At 38.8% G+C, this 18,442-nt stretch overlaps 1 protein-coding gene across 3 annotated transcripts in view; it reads left to right on the forward strand.

Annotated features, from left to right (window-relative positions):
- AGTPBP1 (ATP/GTP binding carboxypeptidase 1) overlaps positions 1-15,378 on the forward strand; it is a 133,320-nt gene extending 117,942 nt beyond the window's left edge. For all 3 annotated transcript variants that reach the window (XM_074363093.1, XM_045504609.1, XM_045504611.1), the window contains 2 exons: positions 1,279-1,439; positions 14,637-15,378. In XM_074363093.1, the coding sequence (XP_074219194.1) occupies positions 1,279-1,439; positions 14,637-14,814 (339 nt within the window). In that variant the 3' untranslated portion in view covers positions 14,815-15,378. The remainder of the gene's footprint in view (positions 1-1,278; positions 1,440-14,636) is intronic.
- The last annotated feature ends 3,064 nt before the right edge of the window (positions 15,379-18,442 follow it).

Here is an 18,442-nt window from a genome sequence, read left to right on the forward strand (position 1 = left end):
GTTGAGTAGAAAGTACAGAATTCCCATATGCCCCCATCCATCCCACACACATAATGTATACTTTTGAAACTTGTTAATGTTAACTAATAAGTTAATGTGAGTCTAATAATATTTTAAGAAACAAGTCTCTTCACTCTCAAGAATGTTCTTATATTGCTGAATTTTAGGCTGTCAGTGTTCTTTACTTTTATCTTTGATGAACTAATTCAGAAACAGACATAGCCTTCCTAAACCTTTGAAGAAGGCAAATGCGTTTTCTAACAAAGTCAGTTGAGTCACATTCCCAGGAATATTTGGAGACAGCCAAACTGTTTAAACGTTCAGTTGATCATTATTATGAGGGCATGTGCTACATGTAGAGTAACTCACAGTTTTTGTAGTTTATTTCTTCAGTTACCGTGTGCTTTTGGTCTGGTCACCGAAAGCTGTCTTCCAGCACCTGTGCTCTGAATGATGCCTGCTCCCAGCTATTCCTGCAGCTTTTGTTGGTTTAAGAATTTCGTGCATTTTAGAGATTCATTTTTATCTGAAAATTAAATGATAGGCAATGTCTTGGTTTACAATCCATCTTTATCCCTTTTTTGTGGTTTTGTTTAACTTTTGGTAGATCTTACGTTGCTTATTGGGAAACCGTTTGTTAAAAAGGGGTACAGGGGTTGTGGTAAAATTTTGTTTTTGCTTTAGCAGACAGTGTGAAATGAGCATTCTGAACTGACATGGAACATGAGAACTTATTTTACTGCTGTCTCATTGGCTTAGATTTGTTTGAGTCTTTCTTTGACATAGTTACTTTTTGTTTGTTTTTTACTTACTCATTTCTTTTTATTATGCAGGAAAAGTATTTATAAAGTAATGTTCGAGTATGCAAATTGGAGGCTTGATTGTAACATTATAATATTTCACCATCGGCATCCAAAGTAGTGGATTATGAGAAGTACTAGCAAGATCTTGTGAAAATATAATTTCACACATGAATGCCAAGAATAACTTAACCACAAAATGTTTATCTATTTTTTTCCTCCCTAATGTGTTGGTGAAAATAGTTTGCATGCAGTAAATGAGAACTGACGTTTTATAAATGGTTTTTTAAGAAAGTTTCCTTTGTGACCCAAAATAATCTTATGTTAAGACAATGTGTTTGTGGAGTCCTAGGTTCATACAAATTACCAACCTTTTATTTTATTAATATAGTTATAAATTCCTTTTATGTAGTTTTAATGAGATACAGCCAGAGGAGAGCAAACGTCCCAGTTACATGTTATATTGCTTTATTCCTAGGGTTTACAAATCGGTACTCGAGAATTGGAAGAGATGGGAGCAAAATTTTGTGTTGGTCTATTGCGTTTGAAAAGACTGACATCCCCATTGGAATATAATCTGCCTTCCAGCCTGCTCGACTTTGAAAATGATTTGATGGAATCGAGCTGCAAAATAACTAGGTAAGACACACTTGTTTTATTCTTCTGTTACACGGCAGTATACTGTTAGACTTTATTAAATTAGCTAAATGGAGGAAAGGCACAGAAATTTTGACAGGCAAGAGCATTTTAGAATTAATATAATCAAATTTGCACATCTAGTATTTGTTCCAAAATGTGATAATATTCTTGATTCTTTTAACGATGGTATTTGGATGAAATTTTAATGAAATATCCTTATATTTGGAATACTGTTTTAGCAATCTTAATGGTTTACTTTTAACCCAAAGTTAAGCAACGTGGAGAACAGTTTCTCGTATCAGATAATATGTAAATTAAGAGGATGCGGAGATAGGATTCATACTTCAAAAGAAATCTTGTTGATAACCTCGACACAGCAGATGGCTTTCCAATAACCTTCTGGTTACATCTACTAGAAACAGCTAATTTAGTGTCCCCTTGAAAATTTAACTACATCTGCCAAGTGTTCTTCTAAATAGGTAAAGTTTTGCTCCTAAAATTCAGTGTATCTAAAATTTGATCTGTTAGAGGCTCAGAGATAATTCAGTATCATAATTCTTAATTATCATACCAGAGTTTAGCTTTTTATAGTTTGATACATATGGGTAAGAAAAGTTCTGTTTTATAGAACGCTCATGATTTTTGTCGTTAGACAGTGACATCAGGTTTGTTATTTCATTGCCAAGCTCTGGTATATGTATATATATATATATGTATCATATATGTATATACATGTATATTTAGCAGTTTAAGTATAGTAAAACATCAGTTGGAACTCTGCTGTTTATAGCGATAATTGGGACAGTGATCACTTGAATTCTCTACACTTCAAAGCACTTGCTAAATAATGGAAACAGGTGTGATTGTCGGTTGTTCTCACCGATGTTTAGAAGCCTCCTTTAAAGTTATTTCATGCATTCTTCTCCCCCCTCCCCCGCTTTATTGAGGTAAAATTCACAAATAAAATTGTAAGATATTTAAAGTATACAACATATCAGAGTAATGCTGGCCTTGTAAAATGAATTTGGAATTGTTCCCTCTTCTTCTAATTTGGGAAGAGTTTGAAAATAATTGATATTACTTCTTCTTTAAATGTTTGGTCGAGTTCCCCACTGAAGCTGTCTGGCCCTGAGGTTGTCTTTGTTGGGAGCTTTTTGATTATTGACTCAGTCTCCTTACTGGTAATTGTTCTGTTCAGATTTTCTGTTTATTTCTTCGTGATTCAGTCTTGGTAGGCTGTATGTTTCTAGGAATTTTTTCCATTTCTTTTAGATTTTCCAATGTGTTGGTGTATATTTGTGCATAGTAGTCTCTTAATGATCCTTTGTTTTTTTTGTGAGATCTGTTGTAACGTCTCCTCTTTCATTATAATTTTATTTTTTTGAGTCCTCTCCTTTTCTTGGAGAATCTAGTTAACAGTTTGTCTACTATATCTTTTCAGAAAATTAGCTCTCAATTTCATTATCTTTTCTCTTGTCTTTTAGTCACTGTTCCATCTGTCTGCACTAATTTTTGTTGTTTTCTACCTTCCGCTAACTCTGGGCTTAGTTTGTTCTCGTTTTTCTAGTTCCCCGAGGTGTAAAAGTAGGTTGTAAATTGGAGATCTTTCTTTTTGCTTAACATGGGCATTTATTGCTACAAACTTCCCTCTTACAACCGCTTTTGCTGCATCTCATCAGCTTTGGTATGTTGTGTTTCCATTTTCACTTCTCTCAAGGTATTTTTTTAAATTTCTCTTTGACTCATTGGTTGTTCAGGAACAGGTTGTGTGATTTCCACGTATTTGTGAATTTTCCAGTTTCTTTTCCTGAACAGTTTCTAGTATTATTTCATTGTGGTTGGGCTTGATATGATTTCATTCTTCTTAACTTTATTAAGACTTGTTTATGGCCTAAGATACGATTTATCCTGGAATGTTCTGTGTGTACTTGAGAAGAATATGTATTCTTTTGCTGTTGGATGTCTGGTCTGTGTGTTTAATTCCAGTTGTTTTTTAGACTGATTTTCTGTCTTGGATCATCTATCCAAATTGAAAGTGGGTATTTGAAGTCCCTTGCTGTTATTGTATAGCTGTCTGTTCCCTCCTTCAGATCTGTTAATATTGACCTTGTGTATTTAGGTTCTTCTATGTTGGGTGCATAAATATTCACAATTGTTATAGCCTCCTGATGAATTGATCCTTTTATTATTATATAATGACCTTATCTCCTCTTATTACCATCTTTGGCTTAAAGTCTGGTTTTTTTGTTTTTTTTTTTCCCCTCCTTGTATAAGTATAGCTACCCCTACTTTCTTTTGGTTTTCATTTGCATCAAATATATTTTTTCATTACTTCAATTTCAGTCTGAGAAATGAGTTGTCTCTTGTAGGCAACATATGTTGGGTCTTGTTTTTTTATGCATTCAGCCACACTGTTTTTTGATTGGAGAATTTAGTCCATTTACATTAAAAGTAATTATTGATAAGTGTGGACCTACTATTGCCAATTTAGTTGTTTCCTGGTTATTTTGTAATTCCTTCGTGTCTGTCTTCCTCTCTTGCTCTCTTCCTTTGTGACTTGATGGTTTTCTGTAGTGGTGTGCTTTGATTTCTTTATCTTTGGTGTATCTGTTGTAGGTTTTGGCATTGCATTGAGGCCTACATAAAACATCTTAAATTTAAAATTTCTATTTTAAGCTGTTAATTACTTAACTTTAAATGCATACCAAAGCTTCCCCCTCCTTCACATTTTAAGTTTAATGTCACAGTTTGCATCTTTATGCTTTGTATATCCATTAACAAATTGTTGTAGCTATAGCTATTTTTAATACTTGAGTCTTTTAACCTGCATGCTAGGTTTGTTAAGTGATTTACGCATCACCACTGCAACATTAGAACATTCTGAATTTAACAGTATGTTTACCTACACTGGTGAGTTTCATACTTTCATATATTTTCCTGTTACTAGTTAGGAGCCTTTTGTTTCAGCTTAAAGAACTCCCTGATGGACTCCTTCATCGTTTGTTTATCTGGAAAACTTATATCTCACCTTCAGTTCTGAAGGACAGCTTTGCCGGGTAGACTATTCTTGGTTGGCAGTTTTTTTTCTTTCAGCACTTTGCATACATCATCTTACTCCCTTGTAGCCTGCAAAGTGGCTGCTGAAAATGTTACAGTCTTATCTGGGTTCCTGTGTATGTAACGAGTTTTCTTTTTTTTTTTCTCTCTCTTGCTGCCTTAAAGATTCTCCTTGTCTTTAGCTTTTGATAATTTAATTACAGTGTGTTTTGATGTTAGTGTTTTGGGATTTATCTTTTTCAGTACTCCCTAGGCTTCCTAGATCTGATTGTCAGATGTCTATTTCTTTTCCCTGGTTAGGGAAGTTTTCAGCCATTAATTCCTGAGTAAACTTTCTGCCCCCTTTTCTCGATTTTCCTTCTGGGAACTACAATGTATATCTTAAGCTATTTTCACTCTTTTTCATTATTTCTTTTTGCTGCTTTGTTTGGGTGAATTCTACGGCCCTTATCAAGTTTGCTGATCCTTTCTTCCACTTGATCTAGTTGGCTGTTGGACCCTTGAATTGAGTTTTTTCAGTTCAGTTATTATATTCTTCAGCTCTGTGAATTCTGTTTGGGAATTTTTTATATTTTCCATCTCTTTGTTGGAATTTCACTTTGTTCATGCATTATTCAACTCTGGTGTGCATCTTTATGACCGTTATTTTGAACTCTGTATCAGGTAAATCACTTTCATTCCCCTGCCTCTTCTCAAAAAAACCTGTTCATCCATACCTCCCCCCCCCCCGCCCATTTGCTTATGTCAGATAATCCTATTCTTGGCATCTCCTTTTCTCTCCCTTACACTTAATCCAGTCTGCCACCCAGGACTTTTGATTCCACCCCCAAAATATTTCTGAGATCTTTCTATTTCTCTTCACCACCTCTGTCATTACAGTGGTCCAGGCTGCCATCATCTCTTGCCTCCTCTACTCCAGAAGCCTTCTGACTGGTTAGAAGACTTTAAGTTTGACTTTCTCACTGTATCTTCTGTGTCTTTTGCTTTCATGAGTAAGTTTCTTTTCTTTTGTCTCTGTCCTTTTTTTCTGGATGTTTTTTCTAATCAACCTTTAATTCACCCGTGTTCTCTTCAGTGGGGTGTAAGTGTGAAATTTATCTTTTCAGTTCTCAATTGTAGTTAATTAAGTGGGGATGAGGGGGAAAAACTCTAAAAAAAATTCTTGGGAGGGTGATTTTTAAAAATTGAGAAATATTGCCCAAGGGCATACGTCCAGTAGCCAGCATTGTGGGAGCCCAGTAGGACTTACTTTGAGCCCACTTTCCCTTACTCTCCTCTCCTACACCCCATTTCTGCCTTTTGGCCTTAAGCAAATCGTCTCTCTGATAAGTCTTTGGAAAGTCAACTTTCCATCTCTTTGAACTAGGGGATGGCCCAAGCAAGGGAATCTAAAGGTCTAATTGCTCTTTATAAAACCTTTTAACCAATTCTGTTTTCAGTTCCCCGATAACATTATCTTCAGTTCCTGAACTTTTCTAGGGAATACAAACTAGCATTTTCTTCTTGGCTTCCCCACCTGTGGATACTTAGCAAAGTAGAACAAGTCAGAACTCAAGCCCATTAATTTCACCCATCTTCCAACACTTTGTTGATATCTCTTCTTTGCTATTATTTCCTCTCTGGTTTTCTTTTTTTAATGGGTTTATCCTTTAACAAAAGTTTTTTTTTTTTTTTTTTCTGTTACCTTAGTGGCTTTTGAGATCTACTGTGTTTACCGTAAGTTATAGAACTTCCTTTCCAGTGATGCCTGTGGTTGAAAATTAATTATGTTTTATATTCTTAGGGCATTCGTTGGAAATTACCACACATAAATCATTTTAATTTTGCCCAATTGTATTTGTTGCATAATAAAAATTCCATTTCATACAACACTATGTCTGCATTTTGTCTTTCCTAGGGGGTGTGTTTCTTTTGGGTCAAAGCTGGGAATGTGGCTAGAACTCATTTAAAAACTTAGAGCTTGTTGGGCTGCGCCCTATAGGCTGCAAGCCTTGTGATTTGCCAGAGTCAGGAAGGAAGAAAGGGCCTAGAGACAACGACACGGACTCCAGTGATTTATTCGATAGGGAATCATGTCCAATGCGAGGTCCTGGAGAGTAGATGGCGGGCAGGACATGGCAGCAGTCTTCGCTAGAGTGGGAGTGGGTGTTTCCGGTTAGGGGAGGAGTTGCCATCAGGTCGGCTCAATGATTACCAGGGATAACCAGCAGAGGGGCGTCCCTCGTTGCCCCTTTGATAAACTAGCAGGTGGCACCATTCTGATCTAAAAGTTAGAACAGTCACCAGCTGGGGCTGGGTCTGGGGGGGCCGCGGTGGGAAGCCAGTTGCTGATTAAGCTGAGTGATTAAGAGGGAAGGTCAGTCATGTGAGTAGGATGTGGGTGAGGCAGGGTCTTGTCCAAGCAGAGCATGTAGGGAGAGCAAGAGAGCAGCCCTGGTGAGCGGCCTGACCACACAGCCACGTAGTGTATTCGAACTTAGCAAAAGTCTATTCTACCTGTTACCTGAACTATTTAATAGTCTTCTCAGGGACCCTCATCTGAGAACTGATGAAACATTTAACAGTACTTCTCATTAGGATATTGTGATGGTGATTAAATTTCAGGATATTAGGCATGCGGTTTTAAGTGTGTTTAAAACATGATGGGAGAGTCAAGTTGAAAAACACTAAACTCTATACAGTGTTTTATTGTAATAAAAATATACCTGTGTTTAAATGAAGCCTACTATCTTAGAATCAAACAGCATGGGACCTGTGTTTATAAGTTGAGATGAAATTCACACAGCGTAAAATTAACCATTTTAAAGTGAACAGTTTAATGGCATTTAGTGTGTCACAGAGTCGTGCAGCCATCAGTCACCTCTGTCTAGTGCCAGCACTTTTTTTTTTTATCACCCCCAAGGGAGACCGTCATACCCATTAAGCAGCATTTCCAGCCCTTGGAACCACTGATTTGCTCTCTGCCTCTGTGGATTCACCTCTTCCAGATGTTTCAATAAGTGGGTCATATAGTGTGTGACCTTTTATGTCTGGCTTCCTTCACTTAGCTTCAGTTTTGAGATCCATCCCTGTTGTAACACGTATCAGTATTTAATTCCCTTTTGTGCACACAGCATGGACATTAGAAAAGTTGATGATAGATTTTTCCTAATGCGTCTAATAAAATAACTAAGCTGAAGAAAGCCTTTAAAACTTACTTAGCATTAGTTCTACTTTGTGTTAATTCTTCTTTAAAAATTCAATTTGATGTGTTTTGATAAGTGTAGAGTGCATTTCTACTAAGATATAGGGAATGAATACAGGTCGGTGGACCAGTTAGCGTCATAATGTTCCTTGGTTGAAGGCTCTGCCCCTGACCCTAGAGTTACAAGAGAAGGTACCTGGGAGTTATTGGTAAAGTAGTACAGAAAGATTGATTGCTACAGACTTTTAACATTAGAACGAAATATTAACCTCCATACATTCTTTGTGTGAAGCTAGTGTTTATTTATAAATATATAAGAACGTTTTCTTCTGAGAAAATTAAATTGATACTGTTAAAGAAAAAATTATTCATGATACTTGTTAAAGAACCCAGAAGGCAGACTTTCCTCAGGAGGACGGCTGCAGTGGGGCTTTGCGATAGGGGAGAGGTGGGCTCAACACTGAATACAGTAAGGGAAAGTGAGGATGTACAGCCGAGGAGTAGAATAGGGGATTGGTGGTTGGAAAATGGCTAAGAGGAAACAGCTAGGGTAAGGGAGATTCTGGCTAAGTTGACTTGACAAAATTTTTGCTGAAAGCACACCAGGGTGATCAGATGCTCAGAGTGGGGGATTCGCTGACTAAGCAGGATTCTTGCTAAGCCTGGGGTAAGCAGGCAGAGCCACTGAACCACGTACAGAGCCCCAGGTCAGCTCCTAGTCGGAAAGAGGACTCAGAGGACCCTGACTCACGTTTGGTCAAGGAGAGGGTCTCTGTCAATATGGAGCATTTGTGGTCAGTTGTCAACAGCAATATCTAATACCTAGCTATGTGGTCAAGTTTACTGGAACAAATGTGCTTTATTTTTAATGTACAGTTTACCATTTAATCAAGCTAATGTTAGAAAAGGCTCTTCCTTTTTACTGGCTGTGATGCACATGTTTGAGTCTGGTTTGCATTTCTGAGAATCGTGTATTACTACCACTTAGAAAATTCTTACAGCTCTAATTGCTATTGAAATATTTTCTGGGCAGATAAATCATGCCATGAAATTGAATATCAAACTTCTAGTCCACTGGAAATCATAGTTGCTCATAACTAAAAATGAAGATGTGTACTTTTGTACTAAGTCCGTGAAATGCTGTTGTACCCACAAATACAGAGGAGATGGAAATTGTCTAGAAAAATAAGTTTGGGACTTCTGTGCACACTGTAGGACCCCAGGCCAGATTTGATTGTACTGAAAGCTTTGAGGCATATCTTAAGAAAAGGAAATTATCTGTATCATTGAGATCCAAATGGGTGTCAGGTCAGCAATGTTAGTCTCTAAAACCTGGCTGTATAAGAAATTTGATGACCAAATATATAGAGAGAAATGTATGTGTCAAATATATAGATAAATATCATGGTAGCCTCTTGGAAGAATGAAGTGTTTTTTTTCACTTAAGCGTCTATTTGAGACTTCAAAATAAGCATATAGTATATTAGAATAAAGAACACATTTTCTTCCAAGAGGACTCATTCTGTCCTCTGGCAGGCCGTGGAGTATAGCGGATCGCCCCAATTTAGTGAGGAGCCGAGCAGACTTGAGCGGGGTATGCAAATGTATGAGATGTGTTGAATTCTTGGTTCAGCCCTCCCCCCTTTCTAAGCTGCAGCCCTCCAGGGGTCACAGTTGAAGGCCCAGGGCTTCCCCTCAACTCAGCACCACAAGACTGCCCCAAATTCCGTCACCGACTGTCTGGTTTTGCTGCTTTCTGCTCTGCTTCTCAGCCCCTTGCGCTGCGTTCCGTGAGGGTCTGTCAGATGCCTCTCCAGCGCGCATCTCTCTGGTTCCCTTCTTTCAGGAAACCTGGCAGCCTTGACCTCCAGTTTTTGCCTCCAACCCTTTGAAATTGCTGAAAGCTCTGATGACTTCCCTGCCTCTTAGCCGCTGCCCTTGCCTGGCCCTGGCTTTCTCTGGACTTTGCCCCATGCACCTTTTCTCTTGGTTGATTTTGCTTCGTATCCTTTCACTGTAATAAGTCATCGCTTTGAACTGTGTGCCGAACCCTGTAAATCCTAGCAAATCAGTGAACCCGGGGTGGTCTTGGGACCCCCAGTGTGCACGCCCATTCTGACTTTCTGTTAAATTGGATTATTTTCTCAGAGGTTCTCATGTTCTACTGAAAATGATCAGAGGCAAATGGTATTGTAACCCCTCTACATATGTGTGTAAATCAAGGCTCAGGGATGAATGTATCCAGGTCTAACTACAGATTCCCCTGTACTTTCATTATATCTTGCATCTTCCAAGTGATTAAGTAAAAATACGGAAAAGGAATGGTTTCAGTTTTTGAAGCTGTTCTGCATTATTTGGGAATTTAACCATTTGACCCCCTCTCGTTACATGTAAGAAATGTTTTTAGATCATTACCAAAGTAAGTTAGGATTTAGTGACTATTTCCCAGAGGCAGGTTAGGTATACTGTTTTTTTTCCCAACAGACTATCAGTAAATTAGCAAGTTTTTTTCTTTTTTTCCCCCCAAATAGATAAATAATCTTTCTGATATTCTGTACACTAACCCTGTGTGTGTGTATGTTGTGTGTGCTTATGTGTGCAAGTACTTCTGTGTATGCTGTGGTCACTTAAGACTGAAAAAAATTGTTACTTGTATTTTCCATGCATAATATTGCTTACTTTGTGATATTTTGTTAATGCTATATATCTCTTGTGAGATAGGAATCAAGTTATATAAATCAAATACTCTCCGATATTTGTGTAGACAGAGATCTTTCACCATAGACCTAACATTTCAACCCAAGAAAGACACAATCAGCAAGTCACAAATTTCTGATAATTTGGGCATTGGAACATTTTCCTGTTTGTGCATAAGGTTCAGAAATTCTCTCCCAGGGTATGTTTAGCCTCAGAAGAATGCAGGGTTGAGGGAGGCTCCCGAGTTACAAAGGTAAGGCGATGTTTTCAGCCCTCTTGACTTGGGGCAGCCCATCACCTGGGTTCTTCAGGAATTGAGAAGGATTGAGTTACTTTTTTTTTGTTAACAAGGTAGGCTTTATTAACGTCATAGTAGCATGTTATGTTTGTACAGCTGAAGAGTTTAAAATGCCTTCACATTTCCTCTCTGATTTGAGCCAGACAACTTTGTGAGCTGGTGGGGCTGCTTCACCCTTGAGAAAACCCGGTGCTTGCAGAGAAGTAAGTGATTTGCACAGGGTCGCGGCGCTGGTCCGTGGAGGAGTAGGGCGCCGAGCCAGGATTTCTGACTGCAGCTTTGACTCTTCCATGCTTGTGTAGGTCACAGAGCTGGGGACCTGCAGCTGGGTGTGGCACTGGATGGGGTACATTTGAGGGAGCCGGTGAATGTTTTTGGTTTAATTTTGTGCAGTGCTTAACAGTTTAACATAAGGATGGCCAGAAACCTTTCTGAATCGGAGTGAAGCAGAATTACAAACCTTCCCTGCATCATAATGACATCATGCAACAGAGAATTTCAGTGATTTGTCCTATGAGAATGCCTCTTGGGTGAAACTTTTGATATTTTTCTTGAAGCAGCATGAGGAGGATTTGTTTTTGAACTAAAATGCTCTTCTCTTTTAGAACGAAGTGTTTCTTGTTGAATTGTTTTTAGCTTAGTTACCTTTACCTGTAAAAATAAAATCCCGAAGAGAAGGCTCTTCAGGCAGGTGTATGTGGAACAGCTGTTAGAATGAAATGGAAACAGGGCAGAGAAGTGAACGTGCGAAGAAGATGAGGACGACACGGAAGTGGTGGTGGGAAAACAAAGTGATAGTGGTGGGAAATAAGTAAGTGCTGACTAGACATCTTTTATGATTGAAATAATGTTTGAATTCCTATCTGCCGATGTAAAGGGATTGTCTCATAACCCTAGGGCAAATTACCGTAAAGCCTTTCTCTTAAGTGATGGTGATTGTGAGATAATGTATGTGAAGGCACTTCCTAAGCTGTCAAGTGCTCAAGACATCTTTTGGAATTATTAATAAAAGTAAAGCTAAATTGTTACGATTGATCTTATGCCTTAAGTTTTCTTCATTGAGGTCAGTGGGATTGGGTCATGTAAAAATCGACGATCTTGTCAACCTCGTGGCTTCTCATAAAGAGCTGAGCGAACATTTGTTCAGGGCTGCAAGAGAGCTGACAGGAGGCGCTGAGATGGGTAAGTCACAGTTCCTGACTTAAGGCGCTTATGAGTTAGTGCTGGGAAGACAGGCTGACAAGTAGATGGTTTCAGCTACAGTACAAAGGGCATAGAGAGAAAGGGCACTCGTCCCAAGGTGGGCTTTTATTTGTGTAGAAGAACATCTACAGAGCCAGTGAGAGCTGCGTTCAGTGGAGTGCTGGGGGCGGTACCCTTCCTTCTCTTTCCTCATCCAAGCATTCCCCAGCTCCTTGAACCCACATGTGCTGATCTCTCGTCTCCCCCCCGACCCCCCTCCCCACCATGAGTTCACACCCACGGCCCCGTTACCATTGCAGGATGTATGGAATAGTTCAGCTACAGTGTAGGCCCTCAGGAAGCTGGGCTAGGAACATGATTTTGTTGGGATCTGCAGAAACAGGAGTCAAATACCGGGGCCACTGTGAGGTGCAGGAGTGGAATCAGCGGATGAGACTATTCCACTCCTGCGTATAGGATGGGTGATGCAGAACGTGAACAGAGGTCATGTCACAGCATATGAGAGAGCCAAGATCAAGAACTGACAGTCCCAAATTAGTTTCTGTATTTAGAGCCCTGAGCATTCTTTATTATGGAATTTCTTCTGAGTTTCCAGGAGCTTGCCTTCCACATTGTGCTTCTCAGTCTTGAAAGTGCTTACCAGCATCTGATACCAGCGCTGCTCCAAGTCTGCTTGCTGTCTGGGAGCTTTTCTGGCTTGATCCTGGGCTGCTTTGTTGCCCCTAAATCAGCTTCTCTCTGTCCCTTTCCTTACTGACCTACAGCTTATGAGACTAGGCTTTTTCTTTAAACTCTGTCCCTTAGTTCAAATTGATTAATTTTTTAGTATTCAGCTTCCTGGGTAGAACTGGGTCTTTGCTCTGCCCCTCAGTGTAGCGGCTGGCCTTCCCGAAACCAATTTCATTTTATGCCAGTCTGTTTTCCTTGGTGGTGGTGGTGGCAGGGGACGGGGTTGGGATTCTGCTGTGCATAGATCTCCTGAACAGTGCTTGCCTCCCCACTCACCCACCTGCATGGAGTTTGTGCTCCTGCTGCCTGTTGGGAGACCCTGTGATGCGTCCACTGTGCCCCATCACTGAGGAGCCGGCCTCTGTAGTCCTGATTGATTTCTCCCGCCCTGGTACCAGGGCGGTACATGGCTTTGGAGCAGATCTGTCTCATCTTTGCATCTCCACAGTCATTTCTCCTTGTGAGAGTCTTCAGGAAGAAGATAAGCAATTGTGGCAAGAGGTTTTTCTTGCTTTCTCTCTTCACTTCTCTCCCTCTCCTTTGCTTCAGCTAGCCTTCTATCTCTTTTAAGAATCACCTGGGATGGTCTGAGAATTTGAAACACCAAAGTCAAAGTGGAATCAATTAAAATTTTTCAAAAGAAAGGAATAATTGTCATTTGAAAGGCAAATATTTCTTTTCTTTTAATCTAACTTTTTTCTAAAAATCTAACAGATTGATGATGTTTTAGCTGCATAACTGTAAAACTGTTCTTGTGAGTGTTAGATGTGTTACAAAGCCTTACACAGTCCTCCGAGTCACTCAGCTTGACTCATCAGGACTGCTCTGCCGTGGTGCGAGGTCTGGATGTTTAAGAGGAAGATCAAGGCGGTTTTGCAATGTATTTTTGTCTTTTCTTTAATGAGCAAGACTAAAACACTTCTAGGATAAAAGACAGTCTCACTGGTGAGTTTTGCCTTCTCAGAAAATTAGAACCATACAATCCATTAACTTATCTTTCCTGCCCAAACTTCCAGATATCTGAACTAAATTCAACATTCAGTTGCAGGAATTCTTTCATTTTAGGTGCCTGATAACACCTGCTTCTCTGCTCATTTAAAAAGATTATTGTTCCGTTTTTATTGTCTGACTTTATAGCTTTTAATTCCATCAGCAGTGGGAAATCCCTTTTGGAAGTGGGGGAATATAAACAACCATACATCTATATGAAATTAAGACAATTTTGGTCACAAAATAGGGCATTGAAATGTTTCTGTAGTGCTTCTTTGATAGAGGGTGTGTGTGTGTGTGTGTGTGTGTGTGTGTGTGTGTGTGTTAAATCTCCTAAATGGGGAGAAATCATAATACTGTGATTTTTTTTTTTTTTTGGAAGAGGAAAGAATATGTTACCCCAGTGGCAAGGCTGTCTTAATCCCGCACAGCCTACCTAATGAAATATTTAGAAGCACTTGGTGCTTTTAAGCAAGTATCTTATTCTGTGTCCCGAGAGAAAGTAATTTATCTGGGTGTGGAGTGTTCATTTGTTTTTCATTTTTATTCTTGACCAATGGAAACTGTGAGGATGGGTATGTGAGCTATTTTTATGGCAAATAATTACTTTATAGACTTAGAATAAGTGGTTTTAGGGCATTACTGGGGGAACCAATTAGATACCACAGTTTCTTATAAAGCCTATTCAAATTATCTGTTGCCTGATTTATAGTGATTAAAGTGAACTTTTAAGCCTACAAATTGGTGAAATCTTTCAAAGAAGTAATCTAATGAGAGCCCGTTGTTTCTGGTAAGCGACCTAAGGATATATATTGACACTCTCATCAGATAATTGAAAATAAACATTTCACCCTTTATTATCAATGAAAAAGATTTTGACTATTTTAAATCTCTTCATTTGTTCGTTTGGATAACATTTTAAAAATTAACCCAAGTTACTTACATTGAAATCAAAGGTAATTCCAGTGTGGTCAAACAGACTTATATTAGCACCTTAAACCCTAATGAGGCTCGTGTGTTGTGTGTGCTTTGGCTACAGCCCCACCACTTATGTTTTGGACGAAGATGAGCCTCGGTTCCTTGAAGAGGTTGATTACAGCGCAGAAAGTAATGATGAGTTAGACATGGAACTGGCTGAAAACCCAGGAGACTACGAACCTTCTGCACAAGAAGAAGTACTTTCTGACACCGAATTATCAAGAACATACCTACCTTGAGCCCTTTGCCATCTCTTGTTAACTGCAAAGAAGAAATGAAATATCTTGGTTTTTATCACACAGGAAGCTTGAGAGAAATGAATTTATAGAGCGCTGACTCAGAAAGACAGAAAGCAACTCGGGCCTGTCTGGTTTCAAGACAATAAATATGTTATTATTTCATGATAAAATTGGCACTTGTTTTATTTTAGATATTCAATGCACTTTATACAGCATTGAATTATCAAATATTGGATTTACTTTTTTTTTTTAAACCCTGCATATCATTGCATGAATTTTTATCTTTTTAAGGGTATATCCTGCATCAAATGGATAATTTTGAAGTGTGTGAGAATATAAAATCTAAATTCTAGAGTTGTTGAGAATCCTGGGTTGTTGAAAACTAACATATGTGTACCTGGATTTCTGTAGCTGTGTCTGTGTAGGGTGGGTAGATATTGAAGATAAGACTGTTCTTCAGAATCATGTTCACTGTTGAGTTGTGAGTGATAATCCAGAGTTTGCCTTGAAACCATTACATTCTACATTTACCAAATTAAGCAAATAAAAACTATATGAAATGTTGCATTTCGTCATCCTTTTTAACCAGCTCAGATTATTTGGTTTATAGAAGAGTCTTCGGGGGGAATATTAGAAAAAAAATGAAAAATCCAACATCTGACCACACAGATAAAAATTCGTTTTAAAAAATACTTGATTGACTAGTGCAGGTATAGTTTATGCCTCTCCTTGTCATAAAAGGTATATTTGAACAGCTCTTTTCTCTAAAATCGACTCATGGGTGCAGCTGAAGTCTATCACTGTGGTCAGTTTGTTAAAAAGCTTTAAACATGCAGTGAAGACATGACCCGGTGTGAAGTGAGGGTTTGTGTATTAAGCTCACGTAGCGCTTGCCGAGCTGTGCTGTCAGCGGTTCCCGAAGCGAGCTCACGCTGGGCGGGCCGACGCTGGGGACCGAGTCCTGGCTGACGGCAGTGGCCCTCAGGCTTCTCTTGTCGTGACATCTTCCCGAGTTCGAGCTGTCCTGCTGCAGGAGTGACTTTTGTCCTGGTGTGAAATAAAACAAGCCCAGCGACTTTTGGATAAACGCTTTCAGAACTGAGCTTCTGTTGTAACAAAACAAATCCAAAAACGTGACCTCATGAATAGATTTTTAGCAGGACTCGGGTGCTTCGCTTTGGCACATTATCTTCACTTATTTCTGAAGAGAATGTTTTAAAATCTTGGGAAAAAAACTGTAATGATGGAAAAGAAATTATAGAAGAGTGCTTCAGATTTTTGCATTTTTCCAAATCAGTGACTTTCATTGTTTTATTTGAGGCAGTTCATCCACAATGTAGCTTCTTCTTGGTGTCAGAGGAGCCACGTTTAGAAACATAGCATGGAGCACTGATGATGAGGTCTTTTCTCAAAATAGCCTAATTCTTATTCATCTCAGAAAATAAAGACTAAATAGATCGGGAGGTTGAGCCAGCCTTCTTAGTGTGTGGTGACCTGGCTTAGGAGAGAGCAGTGTTAGCAAGGTAAAGTATTATTTATTTAATAATTTCTCTAATGAGTCATAAACTTATTTATTATTCACATATTTTATATTTAAAGTAATTAGACATACAATTTTTTTCAGAGGGCGGATTATGGAGCCACTGTGTCTGTATGTGAACATTTCTTGGATCTTGCAAAACTAGAAATTAAAAACCAAGGTAGTCACGTAAGAAAGGCAACTGTAGTTACTGGAATGTGCAGAAAAACTCAGAACATGTTTCTTACGTTAGCAGCGTAAAAACCCCTTACCACGTGTGCTGTGATATTTTATATGGATGAAGCACATCTTTAAGAACATGTTATAAACCTGAATATGCCTTTTATTCAATATTTATTCATAGGATTGAAGAGAAAGCCCTTATAGTTAGGGAAAGACTTTTTTCTTTAACAATAAATAGCTTTGGAAAAATAAGAAATAATTTAAAATCCTAACTTTCCTAATTAGGGGTAAAACTAAGTTTCAATGGCTATCAGTAGCTAAAAATGCCCTGAATTTTACATCCATGGTTCTTGTCTTTTTAAAGAATTTCAAAGAATGATTGAGATGCCTTCAATGCCATAATCCCCAAAATTAATGTGTAGCAGATAAGCTGAGTCTAATGACGGAATTTAGATTAATTTAATTTACCTTGCGTTTGGAACTGTAACTTTCTCAACTGTAGTTTTGATCTAATCCAGTGGTTCTCAAACTATATATATAGTGTGCATGAGAACCACCTGGGGGACTTGCGTCTCAAAACACAGATTAATGATTCTGTAGACCTGGGGTGGGTCCCCCAAATTTGCATTTCTGAAAAATTCTCAGTGGTGAGGAAGCACATTATGAGAGCCACTGCTATGATCTGGGGCTCTTTCGGCATCACAGTTTCCAAGGAATCGTAGGACCTATGAATGGGAAATTTGCACCAGGGATCAGTTAGATCCAGCTAATGTGCAGAATCAAGAAAATAGGCAGAAATCAAGTAAGGTCACAGGCCTCCTGACCACTAGCCTCATATTCTTACCATAGAAGGAGATGCTGCTCTGCCCCCCGAAGTGAGGAATGGTACAAGCCTGAGGGTCAGTCTCACCTGAGTTGTAAAATTTACCAGGCAAAAACCTCTGGTTCACATCGGCTTTTCCTTTATTGCGTAGTGTTGTTTGAATATTGGATTTTGTTCTGCATTAATTTCCTCTCTTAATCAGTCTCTGCCACTTTTGCCAGTTTTTGTATGGTGTTTGGAAAGCTGGACATTTGTCTGAATCTTAATTACCGTAGAGAAGTAAGCTGGAGTTCCGCTGCAGATAGCACGTTGGCCGCAATGAATGTGATACTTCTAAATTTCAAGCATACAAATTAAGATGATCGTATTATTATAAGCACTGAAATGGATAATATAATAATTGTACTAATGAAATTGTTTTTGTGCATGATCCAGAAATAAATTACAGTTATGAAACTATAAATGTATCTTTATAGATCTTTTTGTTTTCCTATATATGTATTTTAATCATTACAAAATATTAATTGAAAAAAAAGTGAATTTTTCTCTTATTTTGGTGAAGGTTGAGTAGCTGTATGTAAACACCAGTTCTCTCCATTAGGAAAAACCTGTTGAAGCAATATTTTAATTGAAAGGCTGTTCTACTTTACAGAGCAGAATGTAATTTTTAATAAGTAAATATTTCTCTGGTTAAAGTGTATTTAAATTGCTGCATAGAAAAAAGGAAACTCAGGAGAAAGTCTCATTTTCTTTATGAAAATCAGTGTTTTGAAGGTTCAGTCCCTGAAATGTCCCATTTCAGTTATTTTCCACTGTTAGTGATACTTACAAAGCACCTCTGCCGTCCTGTCCTGGGCTGACGCTGGCCAAAGGGGAGCCTGCCGTGGTGGTGCCCTCCTCTCCCTAGACCCTGCGCAGTGACCGAGGCCCGTGGCCTCTTACTCTCAGTGTCCCACCTCATAAGCCTTCCTTAAACCCAGGCTCTTGGACCTGCTGGCGCCCTCTGCCAAGTCTGATTACGTCCTCAGAGCTTGGCTGGTTGTTGGGGGCACTGAGTCACTAAACTTTTTTTTTTTTCCGTTTGAGGTAGGTAAACATGCAGT

Source organism: Camelus bactrianus, chromosome 4 (assembly GCF_048773025.1).
Source record: "Camelus bactrianus isolate YW-2024 breed Bactrian camel chromosome 4, ASM4877302v1, whole genome shotgun sequence".
NCBI lineage: Eukaryota > Metazoa > Chordata > Mammalia > Artiodactyla > Camelidae > Camelus > Camelus bactrianus.